At 51.0% G+C, this 18,239-nt stretch overlaps 1 protein-coding gene across 2 annotated transcripts in view; it reads left to right on the forward strand.

The window, feature by feature from the left end:
• Positions 1–18,239, forward strand: part of Anks6 (ankyrin repeat and sterile alpha motif domain containing 6) — a 41,440-nt gene that overhangs the window by 13,854 nt on the left and 9,347 nt on the right. For both annotated transcript variants that reach the window (XM_034504054.2, XM_076935003.1), the window contains exons 6-13: positions 2,412–2,560; positions 4,008–4,206; positions 4,907–4,956; positions 7,878–8,081; positions 10,545–10,698; positions 12,537–12,724; positions 16,162–16,345; positions 17,697–17,764. In XM_034504054.2, the coding sequence (XP_034359945.1) occupies positions 2,412–2,560; positions 4,008–4,206; positions 4,907–4,956; positions 7,878–8,081; positions 10,545–10,698; positions 12,537–12,724; positions 16,162–16,345; positions 17,697–17,764 (1,196 nt within the window). The remainder of the gene's footprint in view (positions 1–2,411; positions 2,561–4,007; positions 4,207–4,906; positions 4,957–7,877; positions 8,082–10,544; positions 10,699–12,536; positions 12,725–16,161; positions 16,346–17,696; positions 17,765–18,239) is intronic.

Below are 18,239 nucleotides of genomic sequence, written 5' to 3' on the forward strand. Positions count from 1 at the left end.
AGAGCACCGCCTCCCTTCATTGTATGAAGCCTGATTCATAGAACAGTCAGTCTCAGGGTCACCCACACACCTCATGCCCGTGGGACTCTCTATGCCAGCCTTCTTCCAGCACAATCGATCCCAGAGTTGTTAGAGAGAGAGGGCAGACAAGAGCATGTGACTTTGTAGGCTGTTAGGACCTAGAGCCATTCTGTGGTTACAGTCAGAGATACTAAGTGACTTTGCGGGAAACACTCAGGGCCTTTGACAGAGAAAGTGGAATGGAGAAGAAGCCCCACACTATGCCCTGTGAGTGGCAGAGATCCTTTAGTAGTCTGCCCTGCTTCTCTGGGTGGCTGTTGGTCCTGCTGTTCCCCTCTGTGCCTCTCCTGCTCTGACTGGTCCTAAAAGGGGCTGCGTCTCTCTGACATGCCATTCTCTTGTTTATCCTAAAGGTTCAGTCTAGAGTTGGAGAAGTTCAGAGGCCCCCCGAGCCTGGGCTGGGATCCCAGCCCCATGTTATGAGAATGGAGGCTTTGTAAAAACTACATTTGCTTTGTGTATGTCACGGTGCACGGGAGGTCAGAGGATGACTTCTACAAGTTAGTTTTCTGCTTCCACCATGTGGGTTTGGGGGATTGTACTCAGCTTGTCAGCCTTGGGAGCAGGTACTGTGGCCCTCTGAACATCTCTATACCCTAGCTGCCACGGCCTTCTCCCACCTCTTCTTCCTCTTCCTCTTCCTCTTCCTCTTCCTCTTTTTCCTCCTTCTCCTCCTCTTCCTCCTTTTCTTCTTCTTCCTCTTCCCCCTCTTCTTCCTCCTCTTTCTTCTCCTCCCTCTTTTTTTTTTCCCCAAGACAGGGTCTCACTGTGTTCTTCAGTCTGACTTTAAACTCAGCCTCCTGACTACTGGGGTTGTGGGTATTGCCACACCCATTTTTAGTGCTTTAGAGATCTTTCTATGATTAGAAAAAAATGTTTATAGAGTGGTTTGCCTGCATGGACAGCTGTGCACTACATACATGGTATGTAATATATACATGCAGTACCCATGAAGGCCAACTAGGACATTGGATTCCCTGAAACTAGAGCTACAGCCTGATACGAACTGCGGCTGTGTGGGTGCTGGGAACCCAGCAGTTAGCTCTCTTAAATTTACCACAGACACCTGCCTGCTATTGAATGCTTAGAGTTGGGGCTTTCTCTGCCTTTCTTGTTCACTGCTTTATCCTAAAGGGCATTGGAAATATGGACAGGTAAAAGGGTTTCAGGTGAGTCCAGGTGCTCCCCAGCACAGGGTCCCCTCTGTGGTTTGACCTGTGTGTCCCTCACTGCACAAGGGTGCCTTCCCTAGCCTAGGAGCTCTGACTGCTTTCTTTCCAGTCTTGCCCAACACGCTTTCTAAAACAACTTAGTTGAGTCCACAGTAACTGATAATGCATTTAAAACATTTTTATTTGCATTTATTTTATGGTGAATTTTCTCCAGTGTCAAAAGTGCCGTTTCCCCTGGGATGTGTCAGTTTGCCTCCTCTCTGGGGACAGCATGCTCCTTTTCAGTGAGGCCAACTCAGAGAGGCCAGGGAGTTCACCCGTGGCTTAACCTGACCCCGAGAGCTTCAGCTACACGTTGTGGGAGCTTGGTTGCCTGGAGATGTTCAGTGAATGGAGAATCTACGTCTCAATCTTAAGTTCAGCATCACCCTCTGACTTTTTAAGCCTGTAGAAAAAATGAGCAGTTTTGGAGCCACCAATACAGTGCCCAGCCTCACCGCTTGGCCTGGGCATTCCTGCCAGCTCCTGCATTATACTGCTGGAATAGCACACACTGATTCTTTAAAGATATCCTCGAGGTACCTGGTAGCTTTTCAGATATGCACACCTCTGCTGCCCTGGCCGTTTCACAAACGTCATTAAAGTGAGCATGAAGACCCGAACCTCTTGATTTGCATGATTTTGTAGGGTTTTCTGGGTCAAGAGAATAGTGAACCACTTTCACAGGTTGCCCAAGGTGCTTGCAGGAAGAGCTAATGTGATTTAAAACACTCTTAAGCACACACTGGATGCCAGCACCTTGAGCTCCCAAGGACTCCCCTTGAAATCCTTAAGACACATTTATGTGCTGGGGTTAATGCTACCTCCTTGTGAACCATACAGAGGGACTGTGATTATCCAGGGTGAGACAGACACAGACTAGGAACTGCTGTGGTCTGTTGGAGATCCCATGCCTTTTAACACCTGCCTTCTGGGAGGGAGGGGGCCTCTAAGAACATCAAGTGGAGAGAAGTGAGGAGGTTGAACTAGGGACTCAGGGGTTATGACGGCCTTGCTGTTGCAGGACCGAGCTCTAAGGTTGATGAGGGTTGTCTTGGACCTCTCCCTGGGGCCAGGAAGATGTGTTCATGGGTCAGACACTGCTTTTTGTGCCCACAGACACGGAACTTGTTCGACTGCTGGCGTCTGTGTGCATGCAGGTGAATAAGACCCGAGGTCGGCCCAGCCACCGGCCACCCCTGCCCAACTCGAAGGCCAGGCAACCCTGGAGCATCCCCGTGCTGCCTGATGACAAGGGAGGCCTAAAGGTTTGAAAGGGCTGGGGGAGGCAGTTGCTTCCTGTAGTCAGGGATGGATTGGCCTGTCAGCACAACTAGCCAGAAAGCTGGAGAATTCATAGGAAATGAGGGGATCTGAGGAGACTGGGGAGATGGCATTGGCTCCTTTGCAAGAATCCGAGGCCTTGAATTGCTCACCTCAACTTTAGGACAAGGCAGAAATCAAAACAGTGGTGTAGAACCCCAATTTATAAATGGAGAGGGTTTCTTTCTTTCTTTCCTTCCTTCCTTCCTTCTTTTCCTTCCCCCTCCCTCCTCCCTTCCCCCTCCCTCCTCCCCTCCCCCTCCCCCTTCCCCTCCCCCCTCTTTCTTCTTCTTCTTCTTCTTCTTCTTCTTCTTCTTCTTCTTCTTCTTCTTCTTCTTCTTCTTCTTCTTCTTCTTCTTCTCCTTCTCCTTCTCCTTCTCCTTCTCCTTCTCCTTCTCCTTCTCCTTCTCCTTCTCCTTCTCCTTCTCCTTCTCCTTCTCCTTCTCCTTCTCCTTCTCCTTCTCCTTCTCCTTCTCCTCCTCCTCCTCCTCCTCCTCCTCCTCCTCCTCCTCCTCCTCTCCTCCTCCTTCTCCTCTTTCTTTCTTTCTTTCTTTCTTTCTTTCTTTCTTTCTTTCTTTCTTATCCTACAGGATGTAGTCCTGAGTTGCACAGACCACACATGCACCGCACTGGGTCTATGGCTCTGTTTTACCTGTGGGATGTTGAAAACACAGAGATGACTTTAATGCCCTCCATCTGACTGTGCCACGCAGGGTCCCCGCATCCCTCTGCTGCTTCCTGCAAGTGCTAGAGTCTCTCATGGCATCTCAACTTCCTTGACCAGTTCTGCTTGTTTAAAGACAAACTTGCTTTATTCCCTAGAGACAGACACCTGTGCTGCCTTGTGTACCAACTCCCCCTGGGGTCATTCTGCTCTGGCCTGCTTTTCTCTGTGACTTTGCCGAAACTGGTCTTACAGTGCTGTCTCCTGTGGCCATGACCCTATCTCACCACTTTGTGTGTTGACGGGAGCTGCTGATGCTGGGCTGCAGGCCTGATTCTACACTCAGCCCTGGGAGAAGACCAGCCGTAGCCACAGTTGGCTTAGGTTCTAGTTCTGTCGATCTCTAGGACATCTTTAGCACAGGTGGAGGGAGGCTGTGCAGGGAGAGGTGTCAGGCTTCTGGAGCTACCCCTTGTGGCCTCTGCCTGTCCCTGGCTCATGGTAAGGTCCCAAGCAGCCAGCTCCTTGCCCTGTTCCATGTTTCTCTGCATTGCAGCATCAGGGAGATGAGGGGTGGCCTGGGAAGGCTGGAAAAGGATTTGTGCAGTGTGGTCTTTTGGGAAGGGTGCAGTGGCTACTTGGCCTAGGAAGGGGAATGCTGTATGGAGCTTGTCCCTGGGTCTGTCCTGTTGTTGCTGCAAATGACTTCTGTCTCTTCCCTTCCACAGTCCTGGTGGAGCCGGATGTCCAACAGGTTCCGAAAGCTCAAACTTATGCAGACACTGCCACGTGGGCTGGCTGCCAACCAACCTTTGCCTTTCTCTGATGAGCCTGAGCTGGCACTGGACTCCACCATGCGGGCACCCCCCCAGGACAGGACTAGTCACCTTGGGCCACCCGAAGTAGCCCATGCAACCAAAGATAGTGGTGAGAAGAGCTGCACCTGGGGTGGGTTCCAGCGGGGTTACCAAGGTCCAGTTTCCACCTGCTGAACTCTAGAAGGCCATGAGATGACACATAGGACCAGTGGCTGGTCTGGGAGACACTAGAGTAGGCACACGCCATACTGAGTGTAGTAGAGTGGGCAGCAGTAATCAGCACAGGAGCCCGAGGTCTGGTTCTTCACTTCCTACTAAGGACCACAGGCCGCACTGCCTCTGATGGTTGGTGTCTTCACCAGCCGGCGTGATTGGCTCGTGGTACTGAAAGTGTCTTGAAATACAGTGAGTTCTCACAGTAACATGGTGAGCCTCATGCCATGGGGACATTGAGCTGACTGAACGACCTTGCCATTTTGCTGAAGGATTTCCACACTGGAAGGAAAACAGGTTTGATAAGATCCCTCCAGCAGTCAGGTTCCCATTGTGGATTGACCCCTCTGGAACCACTATTAGAGACAGACTATTGAGTGGGCACACTACTCTCTGACCCAGCATGGCAGAGGCTGGAAACGTACTCTGAGAGGACTTTAAATGCCTTCCATCTGTCAGTATATTGAACACTGATTGTTATTAAATATTTAAGTCCCCAGGAGAGCTGGATTTCCAGGATATGGGGCCCCTAGCACCACTCTGCAGGCTGTGGTCACAGGGAGGGCCATTTCAGGAAGCTTCTATTTGTTTTGCAGGTCCTGGGAACCTAAGAAGAGAGAAGGAAGATGTGTTACTGACAACCATGGTGAGTGGGTGTCTAAAAGCATGAACGGTAAGAGAGGTTGTGCCCGGCCTGTGGTCCCTTAGCAGAGTAAGCTTCTGTGCTGGTTACTGCCACCTACTCTTGTTACAGTCAGCATGGCTGCCAGGCCCTGGCTGCTTGATTCTGAGGAGGAAGGGTGTGAGTGTTTGCCTCCACGGTAAGTCACTAGAAGCACTGGCTTCTAGAGATCAGAGCAGATGCCAGCCCTGAGATGTGAATGAAGACACTCAGGGTCTCATACAACCCAAGGTAGCCCCACACTTACTGTGTAGCCAAGGGTGACTTAACATCTAATTCTCCCGAGTGCTGGGATAAAGGGGATCCATCATGCCAAGTCAGACAGTATCTGGGCCTCATGTGTGCAGCATGCTAGGGAAACATCGCCTCAGTAGAACCACATCCCCCAGATCTTAGTGGCCACATCTAAGTCCTGGCCATGTTGTAGGGACCAGATGGATGGGAGAGATTGATGGACAGCCAGCATTAACAGGAAGACTCACCATTCTGCTTAAGTGGGGGGGAGCTGAGGAAGGGATGTTTCTAGTCTAGAAGGGCCTCAGTTTCCTTTCCTGACCTGTAAGCTTAGAGTTAGGGTAAGCTGAGAGTATCAAAAGGCCTCTGAGGTCATAGTGGCACAAATATGGCAGCAGCTTACTCCAGAGTTGGGAACCCAGATTCTTTTATTCTCAGGTCCTACGGCTACCTCCAGCCAAGAGGGCTTGCATAGCTCTGGCCATAACGTCCTGTGTTGGACTTCCCACCGCTAAGACAGAACCTTTTGAATACAACTTAAAAGGAAGGGTTTTTTTGTTTTGTTTTTTTGTGTTTTTGTTGTTGTTTGTTCAGCATATGGTTCTAGAGGTTCCCATCTGTGATCCCTTGGTTGTGTGGCTGGGGCTCTGTGGTGACACTGAACGTCACGTGAAGGAAAACCGTTCAGTTTTTGCAGTGAGGAGGAGGGAGAGGATCCCATGTGTCACTTCTGCTCACTGCAGAAGGTTTACAGTCTAGTCACATGGGCACAGCTCGCTGTACAGGCTAGCCCGTGAAATCTGTGCAGGTGATCAGGTCCCTATTAAACACCAGGGTTGTCATTGCTGAGGAGGTGTGGAGATGTGGAAGGTAGATCCTGGCAGGAAAGCTGCTTCTAACTACGGGGTGATTATCATCACAGTGGTAGTTGTGAAGGGAGATTGTTTCTCCGGAGGCCTTCAGCCTAGTGCTGTCTGACCTTGACTGTGTGACCTCAGCTCTCTGGGCTTGGTATTCTTTGGTACCATTAATCTCCTGTTAAAGCACCTTGGCGCCGAGATCCTAATTCTGGCCAGCAGAGGGCAGTATTGTCAAGGACAGGCGAGCCTGAGTAACTTGCCTACCAAGCCTAGGCAGAGTAGGTAGACACAGAGCTGCCAAGCAGAGTGGTCTCTGCCTTTGTCCACACTTAGCCTGGCCATCAGGTGTAAGTAAAGGCCCCTAAGATGATCAAGATCACACATCCAGAGTGAGTCACGGTGGCATTTTCGGTTTTCATCCTTTGTGGGTTTTTCCTAAGCGTTTTTAGTATCTAGGATTGTGGAATCATGTTACACGAAGAACGGCAAATACCTCAGCACTTCCTAAGCACTCAGCTCTGTAGACATTCTCACCCAACCTCCCCGGATCTGCGCAACGCCAGTGGTATTACAGTTTCCCCATGGTGTGTTGGGTCTGATTTATTAACAATTGCCCATGATCTTTTCCACGTCATTAAAACCGTGCTTAGCCACACCATGTTTAATAGCTGTGTGACAGGACATTCCATCACAGAACGACTTCACCCAAGACAGACCCGTGGGACTTGGGGTGGGACGTCTGTAGCTCTTGGTAATTTTAACAGCTCTGCTAAACATCCTTAGACTGCTGTCTCCTCAGCTTCCTGATTACTCCTCAGACAAAGAGTGTGAAGTCATTGGCTTCCAGAGGGTCATAGAAATGCCTAGCTGTGGTGGGCTGGCTGCCCTGAGTATCTAGCCCAGCTCCTGTCAGTTAGAGGACATTTGTCTGTTCCAGAGAGGATGATGCCCATCTACAGACTGGCAGAGAAACAGCTTAGCTCAGCCTGTGAACGGACCCTGGGAGGCTTGCCTCCAGCCCTGGCACTCTTCTGTCCCACTGCTTGTGTGTAGCAGAGGGCACCAGTGGGCTCACTCGGTGGCCCGTGGTGGATGACTGTGGGCCCATAGCTCTGTTGGCCCTAGGGTGGATGTTTGCAGCTACTAGTGCAAAACTGCCTGCCTGCTCGCCTGCCCACCCCCAGGCAGGGTTAGCCGTGGGATGTTTGTCCCCATGGAGGACCATCTGGCACCATGTTCAGCCTTTCCTTAATTAAAATAAATGTGGACATTGGAATGCTGCTGCAGACATTCAGCAGTCAGTGTGGTATGGATTTTATGCTGACCCCAGTATAGATTCACAGTGTAAAACTAAGTCACAGTTGAAGGGATATCTATGGTAGAGGCATGGCTAGGATGTGGTGGGTGTTGAGGAAGTGTGGTTGGGCTTGGAGCCCCCATTCTCTGCTCCTTACACTTATCCCAGCGTGGCAATGCTGGTTTTGAGGCTCTGCACCTCCTCCTGTAGCCCTGGCTCCAGGCATGCCTATATCCTGCCCATCCTATGTCTGGAATGTTCTTTGCTGCCCCCCCACCCCCCCGTACGCTACTTTAGTATCTCTTAGTCTCTGGTTGGTTGTCCCTGTTCATACCCTCTCCTCTTGCCACAGTGCAGTGGGTTACTTCGAGGAGATCCTGTAATGCTTTCTGGGTGCCTTTGCAGTGGTGCCATCATCCGAGGTGCTGGGAGACTGGGTCCTTCCCCAATGTGGGAGCTTCCTGGCCCATCTAATCCTGGCTTGTCTTTTTCAGCTGCGAAACGGAGCCCCCTTCCCCCGGCTCCCCAGTGACAAGCTGAAGGCCGTCATCCCACCCTTCCTGCCCCCATCGAGCTTTGAGCTGTGGAGCTCTGACAGATCCCGCACATGCCACAATGGGAAGACAGACCCCATGAAGACTGTGCTGCCCCCAAGAGCCAGCAGAGCCCACCCTGTGGGCTGTGTGGGCACAGACAGTGTAAGTCATCCAGTTGCTGGACTGTGACACTACTCACAGAGATCCGGGTGTGTGGCTGGCAGAGGGACCTCAGACACTAGGACCAAGGTCACAGCATCTGCTTTGTTCTTTAAAGTGGGCAATGTCCCTTAGTCTAAGTAAATCCTATCAAAGAAATGGGCATGTGGAAGTTAAAGTGTTGGGGAGCTCTGGAGCCCTGGCTTCTCTCTGGGGAACAACACAGTGTGAGGACCCACTCTGCCTCTGCCACCTCTCCTTCAGTTGGTGACCAGCATGTAAGACCCAGCCAGGGAAGTGACCTGGGAAGTGACTTACTGTCATTGGCCTGGTGGGGGTGGGTCAGAAGTGAGGTTCTTGGACTCTTGTCAGCTATATAATGTTGCTCAGGGCTGTTAACAAGAACACGCACTAGGGGACCACTGTGTGCACCCTGGTGCTTTTGTGGGAAGAAACACCTGTCCCATTGACCTCAGTAAAAATCTCTCACCTGGAGCCATTGGCCGACTTCCGAGCTCCCTGGCTTGGCCTGTGTCAGCAGGCCAGGTCTTTGGGTGTGTAGACTGTCTACAGTGTGGTTGCAGTGAGTAGGTAAGTTGTAGACAAGGATTTAGGACAGGTCTTGCTGCTTTGGTGGCTGAGTGATGGCAGATACCTAAACTTGTCCTGTGTCTGTGTGGCAGGACTGTCCCTAGGGCTGGTCACTCTCAGGTCCTCGTGGAGACAGGGATCCTGGTACGTTGGGTATGTGGAGTGAGGTAGGACTGTCAGATAGGCAGAGCATCCCTCGATTTCTTCCTGTGGCTACCTTTTCTGGAAAATGTCAATAACCCCAAGGGCCGGGATGTCAATGCTCATGATTCATTCCCTCAGCAAGTATTCTGTGACCCCTTCCTCCATGGAGTGTAAAGTGGCGGGCACAGAGCCTACAGGAGGCGTCTGAGCACCTGGAAGATGAATGCATGCTCTGGGAGCCGGGAGAGCTGCCAAGAAGGCCTCCAGGGTCACCCAGGGAGGGAAAGCATAGGTGTGAGGCCTCATCGTTCTGCTCACCTCAGGCTGGATGTTTTCTTACAGTGCTGTGTATGCTGAAGCATGTGTGGGGAAGGCTGTGCCTCCGCTGAGGCTCATGGGAGAGGCAGGAGAATCTCTTCCAAGGACATAACACTTCTGCGGACTCTTCTTGACATACCCTGGCTTGTGACTGCATCTCTTCAGTCCCTGCCTCTGTGGTCACTCAGCCTCTCTTGTCAGAATTGCCTGCGTCCCAAGGAGGCCTGAGATTATACTTAGGGAGCACCTGGGTGACCCAGACAAGTTCTTGTTCTGTTTTTCCCTCCCTCCCTCCCTCCTTCCCTCCCTTTCTTCCTTCCCTTCCTTCCTTCCTTTTAAAGGATTTTATTTTTATTACATGTTTATGAGTGTTTTACCTACACATGTGTGCAGTGTTTGTAGAGGCCAGAAGAGAACAGCAGATCCTCTGGAACCAGAATTTCAGGCTATTGTGAACAGCCATGTGGGTGTTGGGAGTCAAACCTGGGTCCCCTGAAAGAGCAGCAAAATGCTTCTGACTTCTGAGCCATCTTCCCAGCCCCATGTTTCTGCCCCCTTAAGTTCTTAGCACAGGCACAGCATTGATAAGTACCTCTGAGATGGTGGCACTTGCCTGTATTCACAGGTTCTAGAGATGAGGACACTAACCTGCCTTCTGAGGCCACCATCCAGCCCATTGCGACCTTTGTTCCTTTGAGTGTGTCCAGTATGCTCAGGCCAGGACCGAGGACAGTGCATAGAGAAGCAGCAGGTCTCTGAGGATCAACAGTCAGAGGTTAAAGTGAGCCTGCGTGCACAGTCTGTGCTCCAGCTACATGGATGTCCAGATTTCTCAGATAGGGACAGTGGCGTGACAGGGAGCCAAGCCCAGGCCACCTTGGCAAAGATACATGCCTTTGAGACCAAAGAACAAGGTGTCACAATAAAGAGTGAGAAGGATGGTCAGTGAAGGGCCTAGAGACACAGAGTGACTGCCCAGGAACCAAGGGAGTCTTGGCACAGTGTGGAGCAGGTCCTCCTAGAGGGAAAATGGCCAGAACACTGGCACTTGGTGGGACTGAGCAGGATAGGAGTCACAGGACATATATCAGGCCGAGCAACAGAAATGGCATGACAGAGGCTAGACCCCAGGTATGCCTTGCCTTGGATACACTGTGGCTTCCCTCAGCCTTCAGTGAGGGGCTTCCTTAGCTCTTCCTAGAGGGCACTCTGACTTATGAGACTGAAGTCAAGCAGCCAGTGTTGGGATGGTGCTCCATGGCCCAGCCCGAGTTAATGGGTTGGTAGCAGACAGGATTAATCTCTTTGCCATGGGACCCTGGGGGTCAGTGAGATGGGCACGCATGGGCCACTGTGCTGGGTGGTCAGAAGAAAGGCCCTATCCTAAGTGTCTGGTTCACCTTGTCCTCACAGGCTGCTGGCAGGCCAGTCAGATTCCCCAGCACCTCCAGAAGCCCCACGTCCCCCGCCAACTCTGGGAGCTTCAACCACTCACCTCATTCCTCAGGGGGTGCCAGTGGAGTTGGCAGCATGAGCAGACTGGGTGGAGAGCTGCATAGCCGCTCAGGTAAGCAGTCACAGGCTACCACACACAGTCCTTGGCCGGTGAGCCTCCTGTCTCCTGTTCCATCCACATGCAACACCAGAAACGGCGGTACACCATCCGCTTCATTGTGCCGCTGGGGATGTTCTTAACGAGCTGTCAGTTCAGGGTTACCTTTACTCATTTTCCCGAGATGAAGCTGCGTGGAGAAGGAAGAGGTCAAGTCCATAATGCTTTTCTTATAAAATGTTCTAAGAAATGGAGAAAAATGCAAAGGGTTTTCATGATGCACACACGTATTGAAGGCTAAGCCTCGGGAAAGAAGTGTGCCCAGACTTACCCAGCAAGCTGGAGGTCAGAGGACAACTTGTAGGAGTCAGTTCTCACCTTACTGCCATGGGTCCCAGGGATTGCCCTCAGGTCATTTGGTTTGCTGGTGAGTCCTCTTGCTGCCCCCAGGTGATATTTTCAAGCTTGCTCGGTGATCTCTGTAGCTGGGCTCCACGGCTGAGTCAGGTATTTGCCTTTTAAAGCACATAAGTGTATTGGCCGTGGTGGTGCAGGCCTTTAATCCCAAGCATGGGAAAGGCAGGGGCAGGGGCAGGGGCAGGGGCAGGGGCAGGGGCAGGGGCAGGGGCAGGGGCAGGGGCAGGGGCAGGGGCAGGGGCAGGGGCAGGGGCAGGGGCAGGGGCAGGGGCAGGGGCAGGGGCAGGGGCAGGGGCAGGGGCAGGGGCAGGGGCAGGGGCAGGGGCAGGGGCAGGGGCAGGGGCAGGGGCAGGGGCAGGGGCAGGGGCAGGGGCAGGGGCAGGGGCAGGGGCAGGGGCAGGGGCAGGGGCAGGGGCAGGGGCAGGGGCAGGGGCAGGGGCAGGGGCAGGGGCAGGGGCAGGGGCAGGGGCAGGGGCAGGGGCAGGGGCAGGGGCAGGGGCAGGGGCAGGGGCAGGGGCAGGGGCAGGGGCAGGGGCAGGGGCAGGGGCAGGCTGATCTCTGAGTTTGAGGCCAGCCTGATTTACAGAGTTATAGGACAGTCAGGGTTACACAGAGAAACCCTATCTTGAAAACAAACAAACAAAACAAACAAAACAAAACCCCACCTCCAACAACAGTTAGTGAGGTTAGTCTGTCGCTCACACGCTGCCATTGAGTCATATCCCTCCTCACTTTTCACTTTTTATTGAGATTGGCTGTCACTGAGTTGCTCAGGCAGGCCTTAAACTTGGAATTCTCCTGCCTCAGTCCTCCCCAGTACTTAGTCTGCACCACTACATCCAGCTAGTCGGTACATTCCATCTTCCAGTTCCATGTGAAGTGGTGGCAGGTTCACCTGCCGGCAATTACCAACTGTATTGCTCCATGAATACCATTGCCAGTGGCTTCCTGGGTACAGCCCCAGGAATTAAGTACATGTGTGCGTGCGTGCGTGTGCGTGTACGTGTGTGTGTCTGCTCATCCATGTATATATGTGTCCATGTGTGTCTGCCTGCATATATATATATATATATATATATATATATATATATATATATATATATATATCTCCAGGTGTCCGTCCCAACCCCTCTGCAGGTTACAGTATACATAGAGAAGCTGAGAGGAAAAATGGCAGTTAGGGTGCAGTTAGAAGCTTAGCGCTCAATGCTCACAGAGTTCTGTGGCGTTAGGGATTTACATGTGCTGGCCCTGAAGGAGTAAAGACAAGCCAGCTCTTGCCTGCCCTGCTTCTCACTATGGCACTCAGCCCTCCCTCAGCCCCTTTGGGCCCTTGTGTAGAATTCTTACAAGCCTGAACCTTGAGACAGCTCACAGACCACCACGAGGCAGGAAGGACTTGCCACAGTGCTCACTCCTGTCTCTTGTCTCCCCAGGTGGCAGCGTAGACAGTGTCCTGTCCCAGATCGCTGCTCAGAGGAAAAAAGCAGCTGGCTTGTGTGAGCAGAAGCCCCACCAGCAGTCCAGTCCCATGGGGCCAGCGACTGGCTCTAGTCCACCTGAACTCCCAGCCACCCTCCTGGGCAGTGGCAGTGGCTCTTCCAGTGGCACTTCCAGCAGCAAGGTGCTTGTTCTCTGGATGCCTGTGACATCTGTAGAATGTTTTCCCATGACCCACATGCAGAGTTGGGGTGTCAGGGGTTGGGGGGGGTGCTTCACTGGCATTGCAGCCATGACCCCTCCTAACTTCCTGCAGAGGTCTCTGTCCCTGTAGGCCCATGTTCATCTACCTCTTCTCTGTGTCAGGGGTAGGAGGAGGTAGGGTGCTTAAATGGGCTCTGGTGCACACTTTCCTGTGTCTGTACTGTTCTCTGTTGAGAGCAGAGGGCTAACACCGGGACAGGGGCAGCCTGCTGGATTAAACCATAGCTTGCTGAACTACCCCCTCCCCAACTCTAGGTCTCTAGGTTTGTGTTTTTGCAGATGTGTGAGAAATAGTCTGTTTCTGCCTAGCTACTGCTGGCTCCACAACTTTCTTATCCCAACTCTCTTGCACAGCGAAACCTTGTAATTTAAGCTCCTTTTATAATTTAGTTCCAGAAGTTTCTCCCCAACGCATGAGTTTATTTCTGTTATGTTCAGAATTATTTATGTGAAGGACCTGTATAATTAAGTTTATTTTAGAGTTCAGCTATAGACTCCTCCGGTATCTTGATGCATTTTCTTTATAAGATGTAAAAAGTTATATAATTGGTGTATTTCTCATTTCACGTTTTCTACTTGGCCACTCACAGCTACTTGTTAAAATAAGTCTACTAGCTGAGGGCTTTTGGAATAGTTTTCTCCTCTGTTGTCTAAAATGTTCTCTTCTATTCGGATGGTTTCATTAATTTTGTTAAATATCATAATTTAGCGTTCTGTCACTGATGTTGGAAACAGGCATGTGAGCTGTTAACTGTTACCACACTGGGCTGCACGTGTCAACTGTAACAACATACAAGTCTATCCTGATGAAAAGAAGTTAGCTGACAAAAGATGTGTCCCAGAGCCAGTCGGTGGAGAATGATCCAGCTCCAAGGTCTCCGATGCTTGGTGTAGGATAACTCTCCATGCCTTCCTTCTGTCCCTAACTCTCAGGATAGGGTCTGGGGAATCGGTTCCTGCCCGCAGAGTCCGGCTCAGCCATGGCTCTTAGCAACCACTGCCTCAATCAGAGGACACTGAAGGGCTCTCTGTTGTGTGCTCTAGTAGGAAGACATGCAGTGCTTTTCAGCAGCTCCCTTGGGAAGAATAGAAATTAGTCTTCAAAACTGGAGCCTTCTAGATCTGGATTTTGTCCTTTGTTTTAAAGCAGGAAGCACACTACTATGGTGAGGTATGCATGGGGCCGGCTTCTGACTTGTTCACCAATCGTGGAAGCCTGAACCATTGGGAAGGCAGAAGGGGTGAGTGGGAGCGAGCTGCCTCCGCATCTCTGTAGGAGGGTTCAGCTCCCCTCTCCACCCACCCCAGAGCGAGGGCTCGGGGTGCGCTCAGCTGGGAACCTTTGATCAGCAGCTAAATCTGAGCTTCTTTCCTGACCCATGGCTAGTTGTTCTTGTTTTAATTTTTTCAGTCATTTGAGGTTTTTCCGAGAAACTTCCTATTACTGAGAATAGTCCAGCTCTGCCGTAGTTGTTCTGTTTCCCTCCTGTAAGTGTGTCAAGGTCTATCTTATGCCCTTGAGTGTGAGCAGCCCATGGCCACTTAAGAAAAGCATGTGCTCTCTTGCTGCCTTTGGGAATGAGGCTCTGTGAATGTCACTCTGGTATGGTTGGTGGGTGGCGGGGTCCATATGTTCTGTATCTTGATTCAATGACTCTACCAGTCACTTAGAGGCGTGGTAACATCTGTAACTGTAAGAGGGCCAGGTAATTTCTCTTTCCAGGTCTGTCACTTTCCTCCTCACTTAAAGTTTCACAGACGTTTGGCACTGTTATGGGGTTTTGTTTGTTTGTTTTGAGACAGGAGCTCACTATATAGACCAGGCTGGCCTCAAACTCACAGAGATCCTTCTGCCTCTGCCTCCGCAGTGCTAAAATTAAAGACATGCAGCACCATGCTTGGTGATTATTGTATCTTAATGACCCTGTGTCCCTGTGTTTTGCTATATTGTTCCTCTGTCCTCTAAAATTGGGAGCAAGGTGGATTTTTATGATACTGCAAGAAAGAATGTAGCACTGGTAGTCCTAATTAATTCTGGAATCTTCCACACAGTCAAGTCCAGTGATGGATGTAAATTAAACCTCTGCCAACCGATGGGTTCATTATGCACGTTAGATTCAGCATTAGAAAATCAATAACTATGGCACACATACAGCAAATGAAAGAAGAAATGCAGAAAAAGCACATAACATCAGAATCCAGGAGCTGGAGAGATGGCTCAGTGGTCCTCCCAGAGGACCCAGGTTTGATTCTCATCACCCTCATAGTGACTTACAACATCTGTAACTCCAGACCCAGAGGATCTGATGTCCTCTTCTGGCTTTAGAAGACACCCAGCATGCCTGTGGTGCACAGAAGCTAAAACACAAAGCAGCTATAGAGGGAATCTCCTGAATCAGGTTTAAAGTAAGTATAGCGTAAGCAGGATCACAGTTGCTGGTAAAGACCACACGCTCCCCTGATGGAGAAGCAGGATGCTGTTATACAGAGGGTGCTTACAGCTTACAGCCTGTGCCAGAGACTAAGTCAGTGGCATGAAGGGAAGAAACCTAGCTCTGCCCTTAGACAGCATGCCTGTCCATAAGGAAAACCATAAGAAAACCATAAGGAATCTGCAGATGCTCATGGGTAAGAAACTAGTTTAGCAAGGTCAGAATAGGAGGCCACAGGCTAAGCTGTCGCTCAGAGAATAATATGAGGTCAGCTGAATTTTTTTATACCAATAGCAAACAACTCGAGTTTTTTTAAAGTTAGCTTTATTTTGTATATATGAGCATTCTGTGTGCGTATGTGTGTCTATACCATGTGTGTTCACAAGTGCCCAGAAGTCAGAAGAGATATTGGGACACCCGGGTTAGTGATGGTTCTTCGATGCCATGTGGGTGCTGGGAACTGAACCTGGGTCCTCTGCAAGAGCAACAAGTGCGCTTAACCACCGAGCCATCTCTCCAGCCCCAACAATTAGAATTTTTAATTTGACATTTTATAAATACCATTTACATAAGATTATATGAAAATGAAATGTGTTTAAATTTAGTAAAACGTGTAGAATCTGTAGGTTGAAAGCTGGAACACTGGTAAATCCAAGAAGCTCAATTCTCTGGAGACACGGGAGGCTCAGTATTGTTTAAGTGTGAACCTTACACCTCGTGGCAGCAACAGAGTGGCACCCAAGCCCAGGCTTCCTGGCCATCCATCCGTCCATGCTGCTTTGTGTCTGAATCTCTGATACTCCATCACAGTCCCAGCCAGATGTGCTGTTGACTAGGTATTGCCATGCCCCAAGATACAGCACCCATCCTCATCCCCTTCCCCCACCGGCTGATGACTTCAATTTTTGTTTTATGCCCTATGCAGAAACTGGACCCCAGCAAACGCCCTCCCTCTGGAGCTTCTGCTACCTCTAAAAGCACCTCCCCCACCCTCACGCCCTCCCCCTCTCCCAAGGGCCACACTGCAGAGTCCTCGGTGTCTTCCTCTTCATCCCACCGGCAGTCTAAGAGCAGTGGGGGCTCCAGCAGTGGCACCATCACCGATGAGGGTGAGTCCCCAGGGGTCCCAAATCCCTGCCTGTTCCTCCACCACAGTGACCTGGCAGCATAGAGCCTCAAGGTACCAGCCGATGGCACACATCCCTTCCGTTCTCTGGACATAAGTGCACTCAAGTGGGATTTGAGTGTAGGCCGTTCTGCTGATAGGCAGACACCTGTGGAAGGCCCATCCAAACCCACTTGCTCCCTCTCCCTGTGCACCGCACAGGTCAACTTAAGAAAAGAAATTAATTGGCTCCTAAAATGGATGTTTGGAGCAAGCTTCAGGTGTGTGTGGATCTGGGGCCTTCAAGTATGTTTTCTGCAGATCTCGGTAGGGCTTTGGTACTAGCCAACAGCTTTGGGCATCTTTCTTCTTTTGCTGACTTTGCCACCCAGCAGAAGGAGCACTAACTGTGCTCCTTCTCAGTGGGTCTTAGCAAATGCCCCAGGGGTCCAGGTCACAGGGTCCTGCCTACTCATGAATTCTCAGCATGCCATAGCCACACTGGTACTCACTGCTGAGGGAGTGAAGGAAGAAACCCAGTCTCCACTATCTTCTTAGAACTTACTCGCCACCTCAGGACCTTTGCACCTGCTGCTCACACTCCCCGAATGCTGCCTCATGCCCGGCCCTTAGATATCTGCAGAGGTTGTTCCTTCGTTTATTGTCAGATGTCTCAGGGATGCCCTGGCCACCCTTTGTTGATCAGCATCTTATTCTACCCTGCTCCATCCACCCTTTCTGCTTTGGCTGTCAACCTGTGTGTCCTCTGTTTGGTGTCTAGTCTGATATGTCCCTGTTGAGCATAACCTTGCATTTCTTCTAGTCACAGACACTGTTTCATGTCCTCTCCTTGTCCTGCTGTACTCTCTGTGCTGTACTTGTCCAACTCCGTACTCTCATCTGGGTCCTTCTGGCTGCACTGGGGAGGCCATGGGCTCCATGCATCTGAGCCTTGTCTGCAGTGTCTGCCTGTTCTCTGCCGTTCTCAGACCAACTGAGGACTTCCAGCCTTAGCCGTGGCATGGAGTGTACACTCTTGCACAGGCGGGTTTTATTCCCAGTAGCTGGAACTTCCAGAATCTACTTCCTGCCGCCCCACGACCATCAGTCCAGGCCTCTTCAGACTGATCTGGGCTTTCTGGAGAGCTGAGGGCCTGCCCTAGGGGAAGGGTCTGGCTGAGCACGTAGCCTCAGCCATGGGGGTCAGCCGACGTATCTTTCTGGCCTGGGGTTTCTTGGGGGGAATCTTACTAGATAACCACATCTTAGAGAAGTGTGAGACCCACCTACTCACTCTCTGTGTTTTACCAAAGCCAAAATGCATTTTTAAAAAATCCCATCTCTTTCTCATGAAGATGAGCTGACTGGAATCCTTAAGAAGTTATCGCTTGAGAAATACCAGCCCATCTTCGAGGAGCAAGAGGTAAGAATGTTGTTCCAGGGTGCCGTTCATTAAAGCATGGGCTTTCACACGTAACCGCCCTCTGTCCACCTGTCCACCTGCATCTGAGTCCCTCCCAGTGGCACAGGGCCTGAGCGTTCTCCCTTGCTATGAAGTCTGTAGCTGTGAGCTCTTCCCTGTGTTGTAAACAGTTTTGTTGCATGGGTTGCAAACAAGCCATGTGTAAACCTGAGAAATATCTAGGAACAGTGTCATTGGTCATCTGAGTTACTGTTCTATACGATTTGAAAATCACGGTTCAGCTGGGCATGGTGGCTCATGCCTGTCATCTTAGCCCCCAGACCGCTGAGGATTGCCGTTCCTTGTAGGGGATGAAAATGTTCTAAAACTAGGCTGGGGCGGGGTTAGGGGCGGGGAGTAGGGGGTAGTTCTGGTGACAGACAATTACCAAGCATGTCCCAAGTCTTAGGTTCAATTCCCAACACTGGTCAAAACA

Source organism: Arvicanthis niloticus, chromosome 5 (genome assembly GCF_011762505.2).
Source record: "Arvicanthis niloticus isolate mArvNil1 chromosome 5, mArvNil1.pat.X, whole genome shotgun sequence".
Taxonomy (NCBI): Eukaryota; Metazoa; Chordata; class Mammalia; order Rodentia; family Muridae; genus Arvicanthis; species Arvicanthis niloticus.